The sequence below is a fragment of the Astatotilapia calliptera genome, chromosome 18, assembly GCF_900246225.1.
Source record: "Astatotilapia calliptera chromosome 18, fAstCal1.2, whole genome shotgun sequence".
Lineage (NCBI taxonomy): Eukaryota > Metazoa > Chordata > Actinopteri > Cichliformes > Cichlidae > Astatotilapia > Astatotilapia calliptera.
In genome coordinates, this window is record NC_039319.1 from 683,098 (window position 1) to 709,043 (window position 25,946).

General features: G+C 47.8%; 1 protein-coding gene across 5 annotated transcripts; it reads right to left on the reverse strand.

The window, feature by feature from the left end:
- Positions 1-2,149: 2,149 nt before the first annotated feature.
- Positions 2,150-25,946, reverse strand: LOC113010228 (25-hydroxycholesterol 7-alpha-hydroxylase-like). 5 transcript variants are annotated; one of them, XM_026149211.1, is made up of 8 exons: positions 25,499-25,946; positions 22,656-23,018; positions 17,725-17,861; positions 12,362-12,958; positions 11,359-11,822; positions 10,432-10,743; positions 10,143-10,336; positions 8,682-9,379 (listed from the first exon to the last, which is right to left on the reverse strand). In XM_026149211.1, the coding sequence occupies exons 2-6, from the start codon at positions 22,727-22,729 to the stop codon at positions 10,450-10,452; spliced, it is 1,566 nt and encodes a 521-aa protein (XP_026004996.1). In that variant the 5' UTR covers positions 22,730-23,018; positions 25,499-25,946; the 3' UTR covers positions 8,682-9,379; positions 10,143-10,336; positions 10,432-10,449. The 5 variants fall into 5 exon arrangements, with proteins under 5 accessions (XP_026004995.1, XP_026004996.1, XP_026004999.1 ...); XM_026149214.1 differs by lacking the exon at positions 25,499-25,946 and having other exon boundaries at positions 11,359-11,537; positions 11,616-11,822; XM_026149212.1 differs by lacking the exon at positions 25,499-25,946 and having other exon boundaries at positions 22,656-24,380.

Here is a 25,946-nt window from a genome sequence, read left to right on the forward strand (position 1 = left end):
AGCAGCATCTTCACATATGCAACACATTCTAAGAGTTTTTATGTGTTTTGACTCGGGCACTCCTGAGGCTCTTCTATGACTGCGGGGGCATCGGCCATCTCCTGCGCTCGGGTCTGGGGACAGGACCAGACCGAAGACCGGTGAGGAGGGCAGGCCCTGTGCTGATGCAGTGGTGGAGGCGGTGAGTGAGGAGAATGGCTTCTCAGCTCTGATGGACCACACTTCCTGCCTCACATGCGATGTAGTGACATCAGCGGGCAGCTCCTTGCTGCGTCCATAGTCCACTCTGTACCACACTGTGAAATAACACTGCACCTCCTGTAAACGATGTAAGGCACGTGATCTGCTGTCTGCCTTTAAAACTCTGCGCACGCAGGTCCTCAGTCATGGAGTTGTGGTAGTCCTGTGGTCTGCTTAGCTTCTCTACAATCACAGCTTCTGTTAACATTCGGCCTGCAGCTGACCTACGACCTCCCTGTGCATAAATGTTACCTTGTTTATATAAGTCTGCTTCAGCTGTGTGCAAATAAAACTCATATAACTCATCTATAGATCATAAGTACTTTGTAACCAATAATTACTGCAAACACTGCTGTGAATTCTCAGAAACACGCGATCATATGAATATACGCCCACAAAGGATTTGTGGTCTGTCTGCAGTTTAAGGAGACGCTGCTCTGATCCAACATCTTCAGCATGGAGGTATAAAAGTATCACGAGTGGAATAATGTAACAAACAGACCAACACGTGACCCGAAGGCTTTACCAGGGTTTGTGTGCCCAGTGTCCCCTAGAGGGCGCTAAAACACAAGCATAAATCTCCACAAACATGAAATAAGTAGCGCCACCAAACAATAAGATACAGACGCTTTAATAAACCAGTGAGGTGCTCAAACAATATCAGACTACCTGCCATAAAAAGGAGAAACTCGGATCCTGTAAGATTCTGTCAAAGCGTGTTGTAATTCTCTTAAATCAAGGAAACACGTGACTTCATGTTTTTACACCGATAGTTGCGCCAGCAGCTCAGTCACATCACTTAACCGCTAAAACCTTTTTTCCAGGAATGCAAGTAAGTAACTTTAATGTGTCACTTTAATCAAATAATAATCGGATTTACTTTTTTCAGCTTTTTTGTAAAACTGTGAATTTTACGCTCATGTGTAACAACAATAAAACCTCAAAGTGCACAGTGGCAGACGGAGCATGACAGGAATGCTGTGTCATAAACACGGACTGGATGCTGGTCTAGTACATTTGTGGAGCCAGTAGCGGTTCTTGATACGGGCGACACGGGCGGCAGCCCGGGGCGGGATCACGGGCGTCGGCAAAAAAAATGCTGCCCATGCTCATGCTGCCCGACATCAGCCAGCGCATAGTGGGAATGTCACAGGCACCGATCGGTTTTCTATCGCCCATTTGCTGGGAGTAAGGGCGCCGCCCCCCCCCCCCCCCCCCCCCCCCCGTTTGCGAGGTACGCCTGCTGCGTAGGGAGGAGAGGGCGGGGCGGCGGGGGAGTCTCTGGCTGGAGCAGCATCTAATAACCAACTCGCAAAATAAAACAAAATAACAAACACGAAAACACCAGACATCATGATACAGACTTATAATCTGCACCGATGTTTTTTCTATAGGGAAAAGTGAGCGCGAGAGCCCTCGGTGCGCCTGCGCGCTGCTGAAGTCAAAGTAAACTTTATTGTCATCTCCGCTACAGACAGTCCAGCATATAGAGACGAGACGACGAGGCTCCAGCTACAGCAGTGCAAGTAAACAAACAATATATATAAGAAAATAAATATACACTTTAGGAGTCGGGGTAAAGGATCAATAACAATTTAAAATTTACAGTTTGATGATTTAAAGTCTCCACACAACCCGTCGAAAGGGGAGGGGCCTGCTGCTTCCAAATAGAGCGTATTTCATTCATAATGATGTAAATCCAAGCTCATTATGGATTCATGATCTGAATCCTGGGTTGTGACAAAGTGAATCTGTGAACTAAGGTGTAGGTGTGTTAGGTTATGTTGTGGTGATCCTCGGGTTGAGGGATGGGTGTTCAAAATTAAAACCAAGATGGACAAGAAAAGTTCAAAATCATCAGGTGCTCAGTTTAGAAAAAGGAGAAAAGAAGTTGGTTTTAATCACTGAAAGAAAAATAATTAACAAATCAAAATAAAACAAAAGCATTTTGATCAGCCCTATTTCTACTCGATTAACAATAGATAACCATTAGGTGTCACATAAGATAAAGTATCCTTAGTTTTCAGAATTATTAGAGCTCTTTTTTCCTTTTAATTTACTTTGTCCAAACGATTTCTAAATGGCTTGACAGTACGTACAGAAACTGTTCCCGGAGTGGCTTGAAACTTGGAAAAATGGCTTCTTTGGAATGTTAGCTGACTTCTGAAGTGACGGACAGAGACAGAAGAAATGAAGTTCAAGCAGAAAGAAATCCTACAGCAGCTGAACCAACTTGGCAGATCCCGAACAAACCCAGAGTCCGACGTGGAGGGGCTCTGTGAAGGTGGTCTCTACCTTTGCAAGGAGAGTCATGGAGCCGGAGACGCTGTGGAAGGACAGGATACCTGCGCTCTGATCCACGTACACCCCGATCTTGCTGGACTGAGGAACCTGTAGGGACATGGTGGTGCTGTCATGTCTGAACTCGTTACTGTGACACCACAACGCCCACGACTTGTCGTTGAATCCGAATCCACTCTCACTTCCTGTTCTGCTGATGCTCTTGTAGGCGACCGCTATAGCAACAAACTTGCTCCACTTCACCTCCCAGTAACACCGTCCACTCAGAGCTTCTTTGCCGAGGACCTGAAGGCTGTCGAACCTCTCTGGGTGATCAGGGTACGACTGCTCCTTCTTCATGTACGTGACCTTCCTGTTCCCCTCAGACAGTGACAGCCATTTGCTCACTGTATTTGGATCCAGCGTGATTGGACACATATACTGTAAGAATTCGTTTCTGGTCTTGGGCTCTGTCGGCGGTGCAAAAGGTAGCGGCGGCGTCACCAAAGCTGGGTGTAGTGGGGCCAAAGCCGTGGGCTCTGCTGGAGGCACCACATGTTTCAATGAATTTTTGCGTGCTGCTGTTGCCAGAAAAGCTGTTAGATGTGGTGCTGGTGGAAAACGGGGTTGTTTCAAGAAACTCTTGGGCTCTGCTGGTGGAACCACACGTGGTTGTTGGAAGGCTGCTGATTTGACTTCTTCTTCTTTTGTTATGAAGGATGTTGGTGCTGGGACTATATGCGGTTGCTTCCCTGAACCCTCGAGCTCTGCTGGTCTCAGCGGCGCCTCTCCTTGGGTCCAGCCCTGACTCAGAAGGTCTTGGAGTTTGTCTTTGAGCTGCGATACCGCCGCCGTCACCTCCTCAAAGCTCAGAGGAGGGACGTTGACGCCGGTGTGTGTAGATTTGCCGAGTGCTGACAGCGAGTAGAAAGTGAGTAGAAAGCGGTGGTGGTCCTCGGTGTATGAAAGCTGCTTCAGCTCCGAGTCTTTCTTCTTTAACTTGGCGATCTCGTTCTGCAGCTTCTCCTCGAGCTCTTTGACCCGACGCGTTTCTGTTTCCTGCTGGATTCTGATCTGCTGCTGCACTTCGGAGCTTCGTCTCGCGATGAGTTGGGCCAGCTGGCTGAACACCATCTGGCTATTCCTTGCTGCTTCATCGGCAGAAATATTGATGACCCCCACCTGCTTCTGAAGCACTGTCAGATCTTGCTCCAAGTCTTGGATTCTCTGCTGGATGTTCTGCCGACATGGATCGAGCTCATTCTGCCTCTCGGCCCGCTCTGCTGCCAGTGACACGACGTCGTGGCCTTTGTGTTCGCTGATAGAGCAGAGGTAGCAGATACACTGCTTGTCACTGCGGCAGAAAACTTCCTTCACTTTGTTGTGGAGAGAGCAGATTTTTTCTTGGAGGTTTGCTGAGGCTTCAACCAGTTTGTGGCTCTGAAAGGCCTGAGAATCGTAGTGAGGCTGGAGATGATCGTCGCAGTAGGAGGCCAGACACTGTAGACAGGACTTGGTGGCTCTCTGCTTCCTCCCAGTGCAGAAATCACAGGGCACATCTCCAGGTCCAGCATAGTTGTGATGAACAGGAGGAGCAGCTTGGAGTTCAGTTTTCTTCAGCTCCTCCACCAACTCTGCTAACATGGTGTTTTTGCCCAGCACTGGCCTCGGTATGAAGGTTTTCCTGCACTGGGGACAAGAGTGAACCCCCCTTTGATCCTCTCCATCCCAATGGTTGTTAATGCAGATCATGCAGTAGCTGTGCCCGCAGGGAAGAGTCACCGGATCCTTCAGCAGATCCAGACAGATCGAGCAGCACAACTTTTCTCTGTCCAGTTGAGGCATTTTAATTCTGAGAGACAGCCAAGAGTTTCTCTTCTTCTCAGCAGATTAAAGGCGAGTTCTGATCCGAACCCAAACTTGCGCCAGTCCGTCGCACGTCTGCAAGACACGACAGCAGCAGGAAATATGCGGACAGAAACCAGCTGCTGTGTTTAAGAGCAGGCAGCAGAAAGAAGCTATCAGGTTTAACTTCATCCCAGTCCAAATATGATGCCAACATGCATCACAAGACCACCCCCCTCCTCTTCCAGACCCAGTGAGCGCAGCTACCTGCATCACCAGGAGAGGACCGAGGTCATCACAGGTGATCGGGCCCTTCAGGAGCCCACAGTGTGCTCATCTTTGTGAATACACTCAGCACTCATGCCTCCTATAACACACTGAGATCAACCTGCCTATCACAACTTGGAGCTTTACTCATATTTGCACATTTGTGCGTGTGCAGTGCAGAGCTGCTGTTAGAAGAACAGAAATCTGATCACTGTAGAGGAGCTGAAAATGAAGCATTCAGTCGATAATAATAATAATAATAATAATGATAATAATAAATGATCAGCGTGTAACGCACGAGCCTGGAACAGCTGTGCTGAGAAATCTGACACACAGAGCAAGACGTGATTTCTACTTTAATAATGAGTGAATGTGTGCGGCCTGGCTCCGCACCGCTTCCTTCTCCTCAACTTGCCATGACAAGAATTTCATGACACTTGCTGAAAAATGCGAATGCTCGTCTGGGAAACCAGCAGGTCTGCAAACAGATCCAACAGTTTCTTTTAACTCTCCTGAATCTGATTTGCAGATAACAACACACACATCCAACACACAATGGTCGCCTCTCGTCTCTCTTATGTACAGTATTGCTACTATTGCACAACTGACATACAATTCTATTCAATTCTATTGTTTTTCTTAATTTTTGCTGCTCTTATCTTTGTATTGTCCACTTTGTTTCATGTTCAAGCAAATTTCCCTGATACAGGTTTGTCTTATCTTATGTCAGGTGTTTACATGCTTACAGTGTAGGAACAGGTTGATGAAAGGGGAAGATAAACCTCCTGTACTCACGAGTATGTGTTTAGTGCAGAGGACAGTATCGTCAGGTGTGCAGGCTGGATCACAGAGCACCCAACCTCTCCTCGCCTCCTCGTAACTCACGAGAACTGTAAATGTGAAATTACAGAACATGCACATGTTGTGTGCCGAGTCACGGAGAGCAGTCTTTGTTTTATTTGAGGATTACCTTCAGACAGGCAGAAGAAAAAGTGCAGTTTGGTGCACACAGAAAGCTGAGAAGCTGCAGAGGAGGAGGAGTTTATCAGGTTCATCTTCATTCCATGAAGTCACGGAGCGAGAAACTGCGACTGACAGCCTGATCTGGGAGTACAAACTCCTCTAAACAGAAAACCAGAAGACCAACGGAGGAAAGCTTTGACATCATTCAGACTCTTTGCTGTGCTTTCCTTGTTTTCCTTCATTGACACGTGCACAGAGGCTGACCGGAGACCAGCCACAGCAAACCCACCTGAATGTACAGAATTCAGGAAGCACAGAACGGTCACAGGCCTCTGGCCTCATACGGGTCGAGCACTCCATGTTGACCTTTAACGGCAGATTCATGTTGGGGAGTTCAGGTTTGATGATACTTTCTTGTAACTTTAATCCAAACAGTGAACTCACGTAGGAGAGCGACCCCCGGAGTCGTCGTTCGCAGAGCGCCTGCAGCCTCGAGTCAGCACGGTGGCACTTATGCTTAACTGATCTGCAGCCGCCTCTGCCAGCGCGATGCAAACTGATGGAAATGCTCAATAAACACACGTGCTGGCTTGAAGGCAGAGTCAGTGAATAAATCCTGAGCTGCAGCTTCGTCCTCGGCCTCCTGCTAGGACTAATTTCTGAGCGTTCACCATGGCAACTGGCTCATACAGAGCAGAGCATCTATTTTAACCCGGCGGAGCCAAGAAATGGCCGACTTCAGCGTTTCTGTCATAGATGAAGCTGCTTCTTTGATCTGGATCTTGAAATCCAGCTCTCAGCTGTGGCTAGCGGCTCTGCGGCTCTGCGCCTGTGAACCGTGGGTCAGAGGTCACGAGGCTGGACAGACGGGGGTGTCTGTGGCTCCGTCTGCTGTGGCGAGACACAGGAGCAGCTGAGAGGAACTTTGAAACAGACAGCACTGTTCATCTGTGTGTGATTCGGGGCGATTTAGATTCTGTTGTGCATTTAAAAAGCTGCCTGACAACATTCAGTGACTGTGTTCGTCGTGCGAACAGATCCGGACGCATTCAGCAGCCCGCTATGACCCACAGCTAGTCCTAAAGTCATCTCAACCTAAGCTTCACTTCATCTCCAACAAGATGAGTGTGACCAAACCAAATCACTGCGATTACAGCAACATAAATGTTAATCACATGTACAGCTGCTTCCTGGAGCAGAAGCAGGGATCGTGCACGCGGATCCTTCACTGCTTACTCTTGCTCAAATATGTGGTCTGTCTGAGCGGACACGAGGGGATCAGGTTTAACATCATTCCAGGACGAGCAGGACAGTTTAACAAAACAGCAAACATCATCGCTGGAAATGTTCTGTCAAAACAACAAAAGCAGGCCAGCACGTTCCCATCAAGGCCGAGGCCGCGGACGCCGCTCTGACCTGCTGCCAGCTTTGGTCTCAGGGCTGCAGAGAGCCAGCTTTCTTTGGGTTAGCTGCTTTAACCAAACCCCAAAGCCTGTTAACATAATACAAGTCTTTGTTGTCATTGCACAGTCACACCAAGCACAACAATGCAACAACATCAAACTGTCCCATGTCGGCACTACGCACAACTAAACACAACACTGTAACTTGAAGTGCCAGAAAGGTAAGCGCAAAAAAGGATGACTTGATAAACAAATAAAAGAATGAGTGCATGTTTATTATTATTGTTATTGCCCCCAAAAAGTCCAGGGGGGTAGCCAATCAGGTCAGCTGTGAGCATTGATCAGGGCTGTTGTAAAAGCTGTCGTGGAGTCTGTTCGTTCACAGATAATCAGTTTTTGTTCTGTTAGCCTAACCCAGAGCTTCAGAGCCATTGGGGGGGGGGAGAACCCTTGGAGGACACTGCTAGCATAATGGACAGGTTTGTGATGAGGCGCCCACGCAAACGCAAAGCAGGAGATGAAGCATCGCTGAATATGTTTCTAAACCAACTTCATTCAAAGACTAGAAAATATGGTGAAGCAAATCTTCCCTTTGGCTTCACCTGCACAGTTGCTGAGGTAGGTCTCCCTGCAGGATTAGTTTCCCTGCGTCGGGAGCAGCGCTGGGCTCTTCAAATCACGGACAAACAGGATCCCACATTCTTGATCTTTAGTTCACAAACACTTGTTTTAATGACTAACTGCTCCTGACATGTTGGAGATGTTTGCTCTTTATACAGTAAAGTTGCAGCAGGATACAAATAACATCAGGCTGATCCTGCCACGATTTGTTCCCCCTGTCACAGACAAACAGGATCCCACAGCTGTTTATGTTTTTGAACACATTTTGCATTTTTTGAAAAATGTATTGAGATCAGTGTTGAATATTATTACACAGGAAAAAACAACTACATGTAAAATAATGACACCGTGACGCCTCTGCCTTTGTAAATGGAGGGACAGTAACTGCTGTAAAACCTGCAGACAGTCAGATTAACAGTATTTTGTCTCTATCATTCTGCAATTCATCTCATGTAAACAATAACGTGGCCACAGCGTGACGTGGAAAAGGCACATACCTTTGACGCTGCGTGACGAACTCTGTATTCCTCGTCCACACGGAAACGCAAAAAAGGAGTTTAAAAATCTGTTTTCTGTGATTCGAAACGTCGTTTACGTGGACGAAACAGCTGCGTGTTCAAAAATACCCGTGTAGGTGCGGACGCAGCGTAAAAGAGTTTATTTTATTACTGCCTGCAGATTACTTGTGTTTGCTTAATTGTTTACTAAATGTTGGAGGTGAGAAATAAACCACAATGGAGCAAAACATGGGCGTGTGGTTGGAGGGTGTGTTTGTGCCTGTGCACGCGGGGGGGGGGGGGGGGCGAACATTTTTGTTGTAAAACAAAGGGGGGCCAGTAAAAACAGTTTGGGAACCACTGCGTCATTAGTGTTCGATGGTGTGCGTCTCCTGGCACTGGGCGTAACTGCTAAATGAATTTCCTGAGTGGAGCTGTAATCATCACCCTGATTAAATCTGTCTGCTCCGTTTAGACCTTCATGGCCAAAGAAAGACGCGAGTTTAGAGAGAAGCTGGTCGTGCTCGGCGTCTGTGCTGCTCAGGTTACATAACACCACGCGACACAGCACGTTACATTTTATTTTAATAATAAAAGACCAAAATCACCTGAAATGCATCAAAATACACATGTACGGGTATTACTGTGGAGTATCAGGCCCTCTGTACACTGGCACACAGTGTCTCGTCCACAGGCTGCAGTACAGGGACGGCTCACCCCCAAATCAACACATTTTAGAGTAATTAGTGCAAAGAAAATAGTTCCTGAATGAAACGCTTGTTAAAAGCTCGGTGTCGGTGCATCTCCTCACATCCCCGTGAGGGAAGAGCAGTCGGACCTACAACACACCTGATTTTGAGGTGAACTGCTCCTTTAACGGCGCCCTGCAGGTCCTCGCACAGTTCATCCACAAGTGGGACAGTTTCACATTAAATCTGTCAGCTGGTTCACTGTGCACTCACACCACAGATCTCAAACATCGTTTTCCACCTGCAGTCTGACGTGCTCAGCGTGCTGACACTAGGTGGCGCTACAGGAACAGCCTCACTGTCCAGGAAGTCCGGTGCAGGGTTATCATCAGCTGTTTTTACACGCTCCTCAGAGGGCCACGCCACCGCTCTGACTAAGAGCGTGCCGTTAACGGCTGACCTCGTTACATGCAGGTGGCACTGACTCGCTGCACCCTGTGGGACAAACACAGGAGGGTCCGACTCCAGGCCTCGAGGGCCGGTGTCCTGCAGATCTCACCCTGGGTCAGCACACCTGAATCACATGATTAGTTCATCACCAGGCCTCTGGAGACCTTCAAGACATGTAAGGAGGTCATCATTTAGCCTGCAGGACGCCGGCCCTCGAGGCCTGGAGTCGGACCCTCCTGATCTGACAAGTTTCCTTCTCAGTCTGCTGACAGCTTTAGGCTACGTCCACACGTATTTTTGAAAACTGAGATTTTCCGTTCTCGTTTAAAAAAAATAAAAAATAAAAAAAATAAAAAACCCATCCACAGACGCAAAAATGAAGCAAAACGCTGCTATGAACATGCCAAAGCAACAGGTGGCGATATATTCCTAACCGTGTTGGCCAATCAGAGGCCTAGAAGCCTGGGTGGGAAAGAGTAAACAAAGACGGGGCATAGAAGCAGAACAGAGTGCTGTTTGTGGAGGCACAGCAACTGTGTAAGTATGTAAACACTGCAGAGAGTAAAATTAACAGCATTTTGTCCACGTCCGCCACTGTAGAAGTTCTCAATCTAACGGTGTTCACAGCCGACTCTGAAGTACGCTGTGGACGCTTGTGTTTACGCAAAGCTAAGCTAACCGCGGCCAGACTTCCTGCACAGTGTGGACTGTTCCTTTAACTTTGAGAGCTGGAGTGTTAATATGAAAGCATGCAAATGCAACACTGTTTACCTGAAGCTCCTGGCTCATACAGTATTTACACCCCAGTGCTACATAAAGGTACATACTGGCAAACAGAACCGAGGCACAGAAAACAAGGACAATAACCACGGTGCAAAAATACGTACTAATTACTTTCGGTCTTCTTTTAAAACTGACGAAGCTTTAAGGCAAAAAATCTGACAGGCTGGAAGCTTCAACCTGTCCAGCGTCTCCACAGCCGTTCATGTGCAGCACGTCTGGTTCTTTCTGGTCTCTCGCTGTCCAGGCTGTGCACAGAAGTGCACACCGCGAGGTCGGCGCTCACAGGGAACCAGGACGACTGAAAATGAAGCAGAAATTAGAAAAATCTGAGCAGAACGTGATCGAGAATTCTACGAACACCAGGTTGGATATGCCCGTGCAGAGCAGCCTCACCTGCTGGGGGGGTCCCCGTTAGACAGGCCGCAGCCTGTAGCGGAAGCGGACATCTTCAGCTGGTAGCATGACTCCCAGGCCGGCTCTGCTGAGGTCCAAGGTGGCTTTGCTCTGGCCCTCCTCCAACTCCAGGTCCAAGTAAAGCAGGATCACGGACAGGAACTGTTTGATCTCATTGATTGCGAAGAAACGTCCGGGACACTTGCTGGCACCTGAGCCGAAAGGCATGAGGTAATGCTTGAGCTTCTGGCCACGCTTGTAGAAGTTGGTCTTCTTCTGGCCGTTCTGCACGTAGCGGTCGAACCGGAACGTCTGACGGCACAGAGAGAAGAACGACAGCGTGACGAACAACAGTCAAACGTGGCATCCCTTCACTGCAAATGACTGTTACAGCTTCGGCTATAAGCCCTGAGAGGAAGAAACCACCGACTTAATAAACCTGGGCTCAGATGGAGCCCTGCCACAGAATGATGACCTTTCACCCCGTCACTCCTGGGACAGGCTGGGGTGCTGATAAGCTGGAAAGCGGAAGAAAAATGGATGGAAGATGGAGTTTGACTAAAATGCCAACAGATGGCACTATTGTTCCCTGTGCTGCTTTAATAACCCATCATTTCCCCCAACAGCAGATAATCAGTCTGTGTGGATTTCAAAGGTTTCCAGACTTTCCTCTTAATTTGGAGTTGATCACATGACTGGATGAAAACACCTTAAAGTTACACAAAAACCAGAACTGTGATTCTGCAGGGATTCAAGGCTTCAGGGGTAACAGCCCCTCTGAATACAAACGCAAAGAAAGACATGCCACGCTGTCATTTGGATTTTTTAAAGTCTCACCTTAAGGCAGGTATGTAATCAGTTCAAAACAACAAATGCATGTATTAAGGTGCACTGAGTCCTTTTAAGTTGAAAAGTGGTCCAGCGTACCTGTGGGTCCTCGTAGATCTCGGGGTCCAGGTGCATAGCCTGAGGGTACAGGGCAATGATGTCTCCCTTTCTGACGGCCGCCGAGCGCTCGGCATCCAGACGCAGACTGAAGTCCTCCTGAGCCACCCGGATGTTCATGGAGGCCGAGCACAGGCGGAGGCTCTCCTCGATGGCGCTCTCTGTGGAGACAGTCGGGTCAATGATCTTCAGGTTCACATCTCTAAGTGTACGAATGCAGAATCTCTGTGTGCACGTACCCATGTAGAGAAGTTTCTCCAGGTGCGCTGGGGTCAGCATCACATCCTTATCTCTGCTGAATTCCACCCCGCTGAGTCTCAGGACGTCCTCGAGCTCCCGACGGACGAACTGCAGCGCCTCAGGGTGACTCACCAGGTAATACGTGACCCAGAAAATAGCAGGAACCGTGTTCCCCAGAGACGCCCACAGGATGGCAAAGTGATGAGCTGAAAGTCAGCAGGATGCAGAATGTCATCCACAAAAAGCTTCCACGCAGCATTTACACTCAGGTCACAAAAACAATTATTGTCTATATTGTGGGCTGTTGAGCTGCCAGTGGCACTGGTACACTGCACAGGGAGGGAAGAAAGGCCTAAATCCATCAGCAGCTGCAAACACATAAAGCAGGCCGACATTACGCTTCTGCAACAGCCTCCACAAAACCCCCGTCAAGTATTTGGGACTGTGCTTAAAAGCCGAGTCAGTTCAATTTAGATGAACTCTACCATTAAATAAACATCATCATATAGAGCCAAACTTGGTAGAAGCTTGATGATGGAAACCAAAAGCATTTGGTCAAGGTGGGATTTGCTGAGGGACATTTATTAGAAGCGTTCAAAGAAGTGATTCAAAACTTGAAATGACCAAGACAAGTTCGCGCCCACGATGGGTGGATGTTAACCTCCGACCACAGCTGCACATGAGCCACTCGAGGTCTGGGCTGTAGGGCAGCAGAAACATGTTTGCACAGCAGCTAATTATCTACCTGCTTTGTCGAAATCCCTCAGCGTGTCATACTGCTCAAACATCTCGAATCGTGTCCTGATGAACTCTGAAGAATGTGACCAGCAAGACATCTGGTGCGGCAGGAAGTAGTTGATGAGCCTCTCGCGGATCGCCCTAGTCCGTCCCAGCAGCCAGATGGGTATCTGAGCGACGAGGAGCGGAAACATCTTGTCAAACTTGATGAAGTCCGTCTCCAGGACGCTCATCCCGCTGTGGCGGCTGGCGGATGGCGGCTTGCCGTACATGGTGAGAAAGGTCGCCTCGAACATGATCGAGTTGCAGAGCTTGTACATGTAGGCGGTCTTCCAGCTGCTCTCCTGGTCCAGGTAGTCCTGACGAAATACCAGCATCAGGTTACCCATCATGCTCTCTGTCAGGGGCGTGAGGTTATCCCCTTGGAGGAGAATGAAGCCGCGTGTGATCTGCTCCTTCAGGCCGGGGAACTTGCTAGTAACAGGTGGATAGCCAAAGGCAAATGATGCCACCCTGTTGGAGAACTCGTGAAAGTCCAGCTGCCGGCCTTGTTTGATGATGTTGGGATACAGTAAAGGATCCATGATGAAGGTCATGTATTTACCTGTATTTATAAAAGATGCAAACCGTATCAGGTGTTTAATCTCAGACTGGAGCTTTTTAAGATAAAAGGTCAGCAAGTCTATAAAATGTTGGGACAGAGCAAAAAAAAAAAAAAAACAGCTGGAAAGATCAGTGGTCCCGAAGAGAAACAGCTGGAGGAGCCGACTGATCACTTTGAGCATGTGCGTACATATATACACAAGATGGTATTCTCCTTCCTGTATATACAAGCGCGTATATACAGGAAGGAGAATACTATCTTCTAGCTCAAAGAGCAGTGGGAAGAAGTAACGTAGCTCAGCTCAGGCATGCAGCTTCTTCCTGAGTGTACGTAACATGTTCTATTATCATGCTGCCTCAGCCCATCACTGCATTTAAACCACGTCTTTATACACGATTTAACCCAAACACAGACTCACAAAAACCATTCCCAGACGTTCTCACCACGAGCACGTTAAAATCAACCATCTCTGTGGTCCAAAGGATCTTAAATATCAACTGGTAATAGATTACTTTGTGCTCTAAACATTATCTAACTCTAACAGCTCGAACACCAACTAACAAAGCCCTGAAGTTTTAATTATTTTGACTGTAAAAATAAGACATTTGTATGATGAAAATACCCATCTGTGTGTTATAAGAAGTGTCCTGAAAAGATAATTTTGTGCATTTTTATCATTATTTCCTCACAGCTCGACACTAAAACGTCTGCAGAGACAGTTATAATCTTTAATTTGGTCATGACTAGGTGTCTGATATTATCAATCCTAAGAATTTATTCTGCTTTACCATTTCAGCTTTTTCATTTTCTACTTGTGTCTGCGTCCCATCATTCACCTTAATTCTGTCTTATTCATCACCTACATTATTGATAAGTTCCTCAGAATCATTCCCAGAAAAAACATATTAGTATCACAAGTAAATAATATAAAGTTTGACTATTTAGAAACCTTGAACATTGATATGTATAATGACCTGGAAACAGCGCACAGCTTCACTGGCTCGTGGTCACTCAGGTGATTGGGTATAGAAGGAGTGTGTCAAAAGTAGGGCTGCCACAAACGATTATTTTGAGTCGACTAGTCTGCGATTATTTTTGCGATTAGTCGACTAATCAGATCATCATCCATTACAGCTTATTGCACCAGCAGCATCTGGTCTTATATAACTATCATTAGCTTACAGCTTTAAGTGTTTAAGGTGCTAACTAACAATAAAGACAAGATGATAGTTTATTCAATTTTAATGAAGTTTGCAGATTGTTTCGGTGAAGTTTAATAAACTCCTTGCTATCTAAAATATAACAGGACACCGGAGTAAATTCTGGAGCATCTCACACTTCTGATAATCAGCTGTCTGCTTGACGTTTATTCAGCTGTGTAAAAACTTTAATCTCAGCCAAACCGATTTACTCAGGAACAAATAAAATACTGAAAAAAGCCAAACAATAACATTTTAAGTTATCTAAGTGACTCATATATCATGTTTAACCTGAGTAGCGAAAGATGGCGGTGGGTTTGAAAACGATGTGCCGGGAGTCCGGTGTTCTCACGGCTCTAGTGAGCCTCGCCCCCGGCTAGCTATCGAGCTAGTGGGTAACAGACGTCTCCGAAAACGTCGGAGCGCTTTTGAAAATATGTGGTGTCCTGATAAACTGAGCAGATATTTGAGGTTTACACAGCTACATTCAAGCCTGAAAATATGTTAAACATTTATTTTGTGACCCAGAAAGAATAATAAGAGTAACATTAAAACTAACTAGCTGCCGCCATTGTTGGAAACTGAGCAGTAGTGATGTTCGATTCGTGAACGAATCGTTCAATACTCAAGAATCACTTTACTGACTCGTGAATCATGATTCACAAGCCCAACTGACTCACTGACTCATCCCTGTTGCTGTTAGCAAACTAATTCCATTAGTAGAAATATATCTAGCTTATAATTAAAATTGTGGGGGGGGGGGGGGGGGGGAACAACAGCCAGTTTCGTAACAAAAGCATTTCTGCTCTGAACTGGAAGAAAAACCCCTGAGTAGAAGCTCACATCAAGAAAATAGCTCCTCCGTTCACAGTAGCATCGTGCTGCTAACATGCTAACATCACATTTGAGCTACTCACCCCCTCCCTCCTGTGCTGAATCAAAGAGCGAGCGAACGAATCACTAAGGACTCACTCACCCCCTCCCTCCTGTGCTGAATCATAGAGCGAACGAATCACTCAGGACTCACTAACCCCCTCCCTCCTGTGCTGAATCAAAGAGCGAGCGAACAAATCACTAAGGACTCACTCACCCCCTCCCTCCTGTGCTGAATCAAAGAGCGAGCGAATCACTCAGGACTCACTAACCCCCTCCCTCCTGTGCTGAATCAAAGAGCGAGCGAACGAATCACTCAGGACTCACTAACCCCCTCCCTCCTGTGCTGAATCAAAGAGCGAGCGAATCACTCAGGACTCACTAACCCCCTCCCTCCTGTGCTGAATCAAAGAGCGAACGAATCACTCAGGACTCACTAACCCCCCTCCCTCCTGTGCTGAATCAAAGAGCGAACGAATCACTCAGGACTCACTAACCCCCTCCCTCCTGTGCTGAATCAAAGAGCGAGCGAACGAATCACTCAGGACTCACTCACCCCCTCCCTCCTGTGCTGAATCATAGAGCGAACGAATCACTCAGGACTCGCTCACCCCCTCCCTCCTGTGCTGAATCAAAGAGCGAGCGAACGAATCACTCAGGACTCGCTCACCCCCTCCCTCCTGTGCTGAATCAAAGAGCGAACGAATCACTCAGGACTCGCTCACCCCCTCCCTCCTGTGCTGAATCAAAGAGCGAGCGAACGAATCACTCAGGACTCACTAACCCCCCTCCCTCCTGTGCTGAATCAAAGAGCGAGCGAATCACTCAGGACTCACTCACCCCCTCCCTCCTGTGCTGAATCAAAGAGCGAACGAATCACTCAGGACTCGCTCACCCCCTCCCTCCTGTGCTGAATCATAGAGCGAACGAATCACTAAGGACTCACTCACCCCCTCCCTCCTGTGCTGAATCAAAGAGCGAGCGAACGAATCACTCAGGACTCGCTCACCCCCTCCCTCCTGTGCTGAATCAAAGAGCGAGCGAATCACTCAGGACTCGCTCACCCCCTCCCTCCTGTGCTGAATCATAGAGCGAACGAATCACTCAGGACTCACTCACCCCCTCCCTCCTGTGCTGAATCAAAGAGCGAACGAATCACTCAGGACTCGCTCACCCCCTCCCTCCTGTGCTGAATCAAAGAGCGAACGAATCACTCAGGACTCGCTCACCCCCTCCCTCCTGTGCTGAATCATAGAGCGAACGAATCACTCAGGACTCACTCACCCCCTCCCTCCTGTGCTGAATCAAAGAGCGAACGAATCACTCAGGACTCGCTCACCCCCTCCCTCCTGTGCTGAATCAAAGAGCGAGCGAACGAATCACTCAGGACTCACTAACCCCCCTCCCTCCTGTGCTGAATCAAAGAGCGAACGAATCACTCAGGACTCACTAACCCCCCTCCCTCCTGTGCTGAATCAAAGAGCGAGCGAATCACTCAGGACTCACTCACCCCCTCCCTCCTGTGCTGAATCAAAGAGCGAACGAATCACTCAGGACTCGCTCACCCCCTCCCTCCTGTGCTGAATCATAGAGCGAACGAATCACTCAGGACTCGCTCACCCCCTCCCTCCTGTGCTGAATCATAGAGCGAACGAATCACTCAGGACTCGCTCACCCCCTCCCTCCTGTGCTGAATCATAGAGCGAACGAATCACTCAGGACTCACTCACCCCCTCCCTCCTGTGCTGAATCAAAGAGCGAGCGAACGAATCACTCAGGACTCACTCACCCCCTCCCTCCTGGCTCACAGCTGCTTCTTCTTCTTCTTCTTCTTCTTGGTTGGCAACCAATGTTAAGGCGCATTACCGCCCCCTGGCTCACAGCGCAGTGGACATTTAGATGAGAAAATGTATATTTGACACACTTAAGGAAAATACTAATAAAATACAAATAAACAAAATAAATGTTTATTAAGCAATTTTGATAAGAAATTGCTTAATTTTAGAAATGTTTTTGCTCTTTTTTTCTCTATAAAATAGTTGGGGGGTTTTTTTGGTTTTTTTTTTTAATCATTCATCTTAGCAGTGGGATTTACATGAAAAGGGAAACAAATTAAGTTTGAGTGAAAATGTAAAATTTTTGCACTCTCTGGTCAACTGACTCAGTGAATCAAATGACTCAAAACATCCGATTCACTTTGGTGAGTTACTCATTAACACTCGATTCAGCAAAAAGAATCAAATTTACCATCACTACTGAGCTGGGCGGTGCTATGAATTCTGGTACACAGCTTCTTCTTCTTCGGGGTTTAACGGCAGCTGGCATCCTTGTACATGCAGTGCTGCCATCTTCTGTTTCAGTCCGTTATTACACTCTTAAATCCTGCTACTTATTCCTGCGTCTTTTGGGATCTTACAAAGCTTCAAACGACGCGTCGACTATTAAACTAGCCATCGACGATTTTGATAGTCGATGTAATCGTGGCAGCCCTAGTCAAAAGCAAAGATGGACACAGGCTCACCCTGTCACCTGCTCCGTAATAATCTGTGCGTCACACTTGTATAATTTACAGGATTTTGATTTTTATGAATGACTGAAGTGCAGCCCTGGACTGTTTTAACGAGTTTGTGCTGCTAACGTGCAGACAGGCCGTCTCTCTTTAATGGGGCTGGTAGGGACGCGGGAAATACCAACCTGCTATCTGGACGGTAAACACATCTCCAAACTTCCTCTTATGTTCTTTCAGAAATTTGTGGGCATCTTTCCCAAACTCCAGAGCTTTTCCAATGAAAGGAATCCAGCCTTTTATTAAAGGGGGCTCATCTTCTCGTCTGCAAGCAACACACAAGAGAAACCACATTATTTCACCTCTGTGAGTTTGACATCAAACAGTTTATCTGGCGTCACACAGCGTGTCTGATCTGAACTTTGAATCCTCCTGTGGACGAAGGCTCAGGTGTTCCTGTTCACTGAGATTGTGAAACTGTAATAAAGGGTAACCTCAGGCAGAAAAACACTCCCTCCTATAAAACACCTTCAGAGTCTGCTGCGGTTATTAAACAGACGTCTGCCTGCTGTGAGCTTCAGGATCTGTTTTCTATCGGCTCGCTGCTGTTCGGTCAGCTCACATGTAAACTTGCTTTTAAACAGAGAATCAGTCAGTGCAGTTTGATTTAATGCAAGGAGCCTAACATGCTGCATCAGCCCGTGTGTGCACTGTGCCCCATTCCCTGGATTAATGGCCGTAATCCTGAGCAGTCCGGTGTTTACCCAGAGCTCTGCCGTGGAAGCCCGAATGTCGTGAAGGCATTTCTCAGGAAACACGAAAACGTGTCCGGGCCAGTCACAATCTGAGCTCAACTTCCTGACCTAACATCAACGGTTTAAGCGCCGAGTCTCCACTTTGATCCGAGTTACAAACCCTAAACGAGCTGCGAGTGCAGAAAGCCAGAAACACTCCACCCAGCTCCACGTTTGGACAGAAAGGTTCAGTTTGATAACACAGCAGGAAACAAACTATCACAACAAGCGTCACATTTACAGGGTTCATGCCTCAACAAGACTCCGATGTTCTGCATAATTAGCAAACAGGGAACGAAACCCTGAATTAACGAGGGACGAGGACACAGAATGACTTCAGCTCTCTGCCAGCGTTTGCAGCCGGATCACCTCGAAGCAGTCGTCGGTCACAGTGATGCTCTGTGTTCACACTACTGATGGACTCGTGTACACAAACAAGCACACACAACGTGACCCCAGAGAAGTGCAACACAAACACAGCATTTCTGAAAGCGATGCAAAGTGAGGCCTTTCTCTCCGAGCTGCTCCCTCCAGGAGTCACATCTTCTGTTCCAGCGTCCTCCTCTGTCACTGCATGTCCTCCTTCGCTACGTCCACAAACCCGAGGCTTTCCTTCACTCATTCCTACATTTACATCTGTCTTAATCACCTTCACCTGACCTTCAGGTAAAAAGGACGCACACAAAGGCAGAAAATAACGAGATGTAAACAGATGTCTTTAAACGTAACCAAGGAGTGAAACTAAGACTCCGCACGACTCCCACGGGCCGTGAGAGGAATCGTGACTCCGGGGGAACAAAGAGAAACGCGGCCCTGCCGGGTCCGAGCTGAAGGGCGCCTCACTGCCTCGAGAAAACAACTTGTACAAAGGACCGAGCAGCAGGGTCATTACTGCGCCGCATTCATGCGCAGCGGCTGGAAACGTTCCACCCTTTAACCAATCTGAGGTTCCCGCTGTGAGTTTCCTCCTGAGCTGCTAAGTGTTCCCCTGCACTTCCAGTCTTTGTGCCTCACACTGAGAGGAACTTCCTCCTGGGAGCAAAAGGTCACGGGACACCCTGGAGGCGGCCCAGTTGTCTTCAAACACAGACAGGAAGCCTTTCATTGGGGCCAGACAGCCAAACATCGCCGACACCATCAGTTAATCTGCTCTCATTACGTCATCTGAATACAAAACAACTTTATTTCTATCGCACATTTAAAACCAAAGGTAAACTAAAGTGCTTCACAACGAGGTTAAAACACAACAGATATCTGAATCAGACCAGAGAACCGGGTGTGAGTCTCTCCCGGTAGCTGGTTGGGTGTAAAGTATGAGTGCATCTGCAGAACGAGTCACCTGACCAACAGCCGGTGTGTGTGCACTAACGTGCGGCCAAACCTAACGAAGCCGTGTCTGCACATGCTCAAACATCAGCCTCCCACCTCCAGTCACTCCCTGCAGAGAGATCCCTGCGTGCCTTTCTATCCCACGCTGTGCCACGTGACCACACCGTCTGTCTCATCCAGGTGAAACCCGTGAAGCCGGGTTACTGATATTTCAGAGACATCGTCCCGTTTCATGTGCTCAGTTTAGATGAACCTGCAGCAGCTGTGTCAGACTGCAAAGTGTGGAAACTGAGGAATGACGCGCTGTGTGTCGGTCCAGACACCGAGTGTCCGCTGTGAGACGCCGAGTGTGTCAGAGACCAAGACGTGGAGGCGATCGGCGCTCTGAGAACGACCGCGGGGACAAAGAGTTCAAGAATGCAAGACAGAAATATTTGGAACATCCCACCAGATGGACATCAGCGCTCCCACTCAGCTGTGGGAATCCAGCATAAGGATCCAGAACAGGACAGAGCTGGACGGAGCGTGCAGTCTGAGGAGGCACTGTCCTGGAACAGCAGAGTTTGAAGCCTGAGCGTTTAAGTCCTTACAGTCGTTCGAAATGCTCGGAAACTCTGGATGTGCAACCACAAATCTGCTGCGAGAAGAAAGAAACCAGAGAAATCTGCCTTCAGAGTTTCTGTCGATGCTGCAGGATTCTCAGGGTTAGCCGCTCGCTTCAAACGCTGAGTGAACGACGTCACTCGTGAGCCGAGGGCGTCTTCAAACACCCCACACTGTTCTGGAGTCAGCTTCACACCAGGCGCATCAATCAGATGCTCCTCGAATGATTCGGTGCCGACCAAATTCATCCAAACGTGGCTCAGAGATCTCACCTGTCCCACCTGCAAAAGCATTCGTCTATACTGCGCTGGAGCCGAGCACAAGCCGAAGGGAAGCCAGCCGTTCCCAAAACGTGTGATAAAGGCTGTGAGTGGCGTGCTGCTGTCCTCCATGATGGTCCGCCTTGCACCAGCGCTGAGAACCATGCGCTCCTGCTCAGGACGCTGAGCATGTGTTGAGCAGGAGGGATGGGATGACGTCACGCTGCATCAGAGACGGGATGCATCCCATTTCATTCTCATCTTTGGAAAAAGCAGCCGTCTCACCTGCTGATCTGGGGTCAGCTGAAACAGGTGGCTCCCATAAATCACGGCTGCATTTCTCCCCCTCACCGTACGCTCCTTCCCTCCAGCGGCAGGAGTCAACTTACTTAACCAGTGATCGCCGTCTACAGGGCAAACAGCTGTAACTCGCTGCAGTCGCCCGGCGCGGCGCGAAGGATGAGGGTGATGTCATGGTTCCTGCTGGAGGTGGGAATCACCATACATCCCACGATACGATGTTATCACAATACTTAACGCACGATACGATATTATTGCAATATTTAACGCACGATACGATGTTATTGCAATTTTTAAAAATATTTTGCGATATTCAGATTCTGTCCATAAAGTTAAACTTTATCAATATTCATTTTATCTAATATCAAAGTCTCACACTCAGTCTTTCTCTCATTTCAGTTTTATTGTTGACAAACTGAACGGTTTGTATTACAGTCTAGTCCAACTGAACTGAAAACATCTGGTACAATTACAGCTATTTATAAAAACTATGCAATATGAAAACTATGCAGCCCCTTCAGCAACTGAAGAATTTGAAAGTAAATTAAAACAAAATATAATTTTACATTAAATAAAAAAGTTTTAAACTTAATTAAAATAAAACATGTCTTAAATTAAAATAAGTAAACGGTCATGTTTATTGCTGCCATAAGAAAAGTTAAACACATTTGGACAGTGTCAGGATTGTTGCTCAGAAAAAGGACCAACATGCTCTGAAGTCAGAGCACAAAAACCTTTTTTGTAACAAAATATCGATTTCTGCTGTCCCTGTATCGATACATTATTAGCAAACAAAATATCACGATACTACACAGTATCGATTTTCCCCCCACCCCTAGTTCCTGTCATTAGTAACTGGGATGACCACGCTGGACCGATTTCCCCTCTGCAGGGCGATGACGGTTTGCCCCTCTGGTAATGCTGACACGTCCTCACACCCTCACTGCAGGAGTTTTGCGGCCCTCGGGTTTCTCCACCTCAGCTGATTGTTTTGCTCTTCTGTGGTTCATTAACTTTCACTGATTTGCTGCCTGTATTTTTCTTTTGCATTGATCGTCTCTCTGATCTGCTTCATTCATCTTATCGATGAGTCTGTCACCCGAGGATCATCGAGATGAAGCTCGATACCCGAAAGCTCAGTGCTGACAGACCTGAAGTCCTTCTGCACGAGTTCTGGGCTCTTCATCAGACCCGGAGTCTCCCGAGGGGAGCAGAAGCCTCTCCTTCAGCTACAGTTGTCCTGAGGAGGAGGTTTTGAGGAGATTCACGGCTGACCAGCCTGCGATACTGGGGTAGGGGCAGGTCACCATCCACCTTAAGCTGCCTCTAAGACTCAAACTAAGACTTCAGCGCAGCTCCTGTAGCGTCTCTGTGATGCACCGGGTCTGTGCGTGAGTCTGAGCTTCTCCCCACTTTGACCTCTGGTCGTCTCTCACTCAGTGACCTCATCCTCCATCTCTTTGTTTCCTTTCGTGTGCGTGTTGATCTTCTTCCACTTCCTGTGGCAGCATCGATCTCAACACACTTCCATCATGTGCCCGAGTCTGGAACGGGACAACGAGCACTTCCGTCCCGCAGTGACCCCAGGCTACCCCACCCTTTGCTTCGCTGCTGGGAAACATTACAGTCGGACTAGCAGTGAACGTGACCCGGGTCAAAACTACAGAACAAACACGAAAACATCGTTCATGAAAAATGTTACAATGCCGATAATCACCGACACGTTTCAGAGCCAACCAGGAGCTCCGCGTGCAACAACTTTTCTCATCAACACAGACACGAAAAATCAGAGCCGAGCCGAGCCGAGCCGGACAGAGATGCGGGCGGACTCACCTCGTCCTGCCGCGCAGGACCAGCAGGAGCAGCGGCAGCAGCAGGCCGAGCACCAGCAGCAGCAGCGGGGACATGATCCTACCTCTCTCCGGGACTCACACCGGAGCGCTACTCTGCGGGAGCGCGCACACACACATATACACGCGCACATCACCGGAAGCTTTCAAAATAAAACACACCAACTTCAGTTTGTTTTTATCGATCATATGGATGCCACATGTGACACACAGAATACAAAGTTATAAGAACAAAGATAAAAACGAGGCCGCGAAGACTCAAATCTCCTTCACTGAGTGCGTGTTCTTCGTGGATGTGGGGTTGGAGTGGAAGCTCGCTGTCAGCTGGGACAGTTGCAGTCCACGCCTGTGAAAACGGAGACCACCAACACTGTTAGGGACCGTGAAAAGAGCTCAGGCAGCTTTCTCTCTAATCACATCACCGTGTCTGATGAAGGGATGAAGGCAGATCAGGGTGTTTCCTTTCATGAGACCAAAATATACCTGACCTAATAAATAAGTCTCTGGGAAGTAAAACGAGTTTCATGGCTGTCACAACACTGCAGAGCGTTGTGTGTGTCGTCCTGTTCTGTCTTATCTTGTTTATTTGTGCATTTGTTTGCACATTGCACTTTACGTAGTCCTGTGTTTGTGTGTTACATGTCTGGTTGAAATGACAATAAAATCTGTCGATTCATTTCAATGAGAGTTTGTTTGTGGCAGAGACCAGCTAAGAGAACAACAGCATCCATTATTAACCAAACTTTGGATTTGCAGACTCAGCAGGTTTTGTTTTTCCACACAGTTAATCCAGGAAAGGCTTTAAAGTCATGCAGAAGTCAGACGGCCGAGTCCGCACCGCCTGCACCAACACACCGAGTTACATCCTGAGAGGACAGAAAACTGGCTTTCATGAAGTGATGCTTCTCAGCCGGGGAAAGCGCCACAGTGTTACTGATGATCGGTAACAGTCAAAGAAGTTCCTGTAAAATTAGCTGAAGTGCAATAAGAATACTTGTGACATAAAAACCAAAAACAATCATTTTAAGTGTTCTGTGAGTCTGTGTGCTCGGGCAGACTGTAACAGGAAGCAGGCCGAGCCAATCGAAACCAGATATCTGGAGGTACATTCATGGCTTTTCTGTCTCTGTATGAAGCACTGCCGTGTACCTGATAAAACACCGCCTCTCCTGAAAGCCTAGGAAACGAGCACTGCAAACAGCCGAGTGTGTGCGTGTGTGTTGTGCTGACATGAAAACTACTATCTAGGAACAGGAAGGAGACAGAACACGAGCTGAGGCGCTGCTCTGGTTCTGCAGCGTGACATAATGTAAGTGTAAACCTGCTCAGTGCACACTCACAGAGTCAAAGTCCACTCACAGAGGAAGCAGCGAGTCCCTGCTGTGTACCTTCTGCCTGCCAGACACGCGAGCTGTGCTCCACCCGCCAGCGGAGAAGAACAAAGGCCACGACTTCATGAAACTGCTGCACCGAGTATCAACAGGAGGACGTGTTTTTGCAGGGCACAAAAGAGAGACTGCAGTTTGGTGAAAGAGCCTCTGTAATATCTCTGATCTCAGATAACGTAGCTTTACAAATCATGGCTCTTACACCTGTGTTTGCGCAGGTAAATGTGTTTTAGATGAGTCCAGCGTGCAAAGGCAGCCCTCCCTGTATATGCAGGAGAAACCGGTCAGATGACCTGTGAGCACAGCTCCATAATTCAATTAACCTCTTAAGAGCCAAGTCTACCTGATCTCCTGCCTTTTGCCCCTGGAGGGGGGGGGGGGGGGGGGGGGGGTGGGTGTTGGGGCTTAAGAGGTTAAAGGGAAGTTGCAGAAGTCCAAAATCTCCTCAGCTGGAGACAAAAATTACATTTATTCCCCAAAATCAAGTTTTGAGCTCTACGGACTGAGAAATTCTGACATTAGAGAGAAACCACCAATCAGATCAGACGATGCACAACGAACACTTAGAGAAGAATTTCCTTTTAACAGGAAGAACTTTGTTGGAACATGTTTCTGCAGTGAACTTTGCCGCTGGGATTCGCTCACAGATTTCACCTGTTGACTCTAAATCTGGACACTGTTCCCTGTTTTTTAGTTTGGAGCGTCTCAGTACTGGACAGCCTGGATGACCGAACAGGTTTCAGCTTTTAAGTCTGTGAAGCCAAACTGAAGGCAGGCTTTTGTTGGTCCTGAACTGATGCTCGACGATCACTCCAGAAGGAAACTGAATCAGGAGCAGAGCGCCGATGCTGAATGTCTCTGAACATCCACTTTAGACATTCTCATCTCGACTGTTTCCCACCAAGTCTGTCAGCGACGAGTGTGGAAAGAAATCATCTCAATCTGAGAGTGAAGGCATCCCAGCGTGATGGGTGACCAGTGCCGGCTTGTGTAAAGAGACATTGCTCAAACATTTCTGAGACAGAAACACGCTTTAACATGTCTCTGGCATTAGCGGCTCATGTGTTTGGAGATCGGCCGCTCCTCTTTACAGATCAGGAACTTTGCCACCTGAAATAAAAACATTAACGATCAGTGAAACAGCTGTTCTTAAATGTTTCTGTTATTATCGTTTTATTTTGTCGTCTAACCAGGGTCAGGTCTGTAAGTGAGCCGTGGCCACAAGCAGCACATGTTTGTCTATCAGCGTTAATGAAACACAAAGACAATAACAGTTAGTGGGAAATCGATAAAATTCCAGACATTGTGTTGACACATGAGCGAAACCCGACGTGGAAGCTTAACTCACATCAGTGAAAACGCTGATAAGAGCCTGTGTGAAGCTGCCAGCACAAACACAAGCAGTCATGTCACGCTGGTCCTGTGCAGAGACTGTTACCTGTAAACTCACGTTGCATGTCCTCTGATTACACCAACATTTGTTTCTTCTGCTCTGCACGGCTTTTATTTTGGAGGCGAACGCCGAGTTCTGCACTAGATGTGCTCATCCTCACGCGGACAAACTGTCACTGTTCACAACAGATCCAGAATATGTCTGTTAAGTTACAGCACGTCAGCGATGACCTGCAGAAACACACAGTGCCAGCGTGGGCGCACGGACTCAAACCCTCGGCTCGCCGGGCCTCTGGGCTGGGATCGGGGTTCACGCTGTGATTGTCTGACCTGATTCTGCTGAGTGAAAGTGTGCGAGCAGCGGGTTGAGTTCAGTGCACGTGTATGTGCAGCCAACAGCCTGCAGTGTTAGAGGGATGACCCCTGTGGGCCGACACGAGGCGACAGCAGGAAGGAAAAACTCCCTTCCAACAGGAAGTTAAGAACCCGGATCA

Excerpts from the sequence above, each read along its gene's own strand:
- LOC113010228 (XM_026149210.1), bottom strand. The coding sequence starts at position 4,365 with ATGCCTCAACTGGACAGAGAAAAGTTGTGCTGCTCGATCTGTCTGGAT.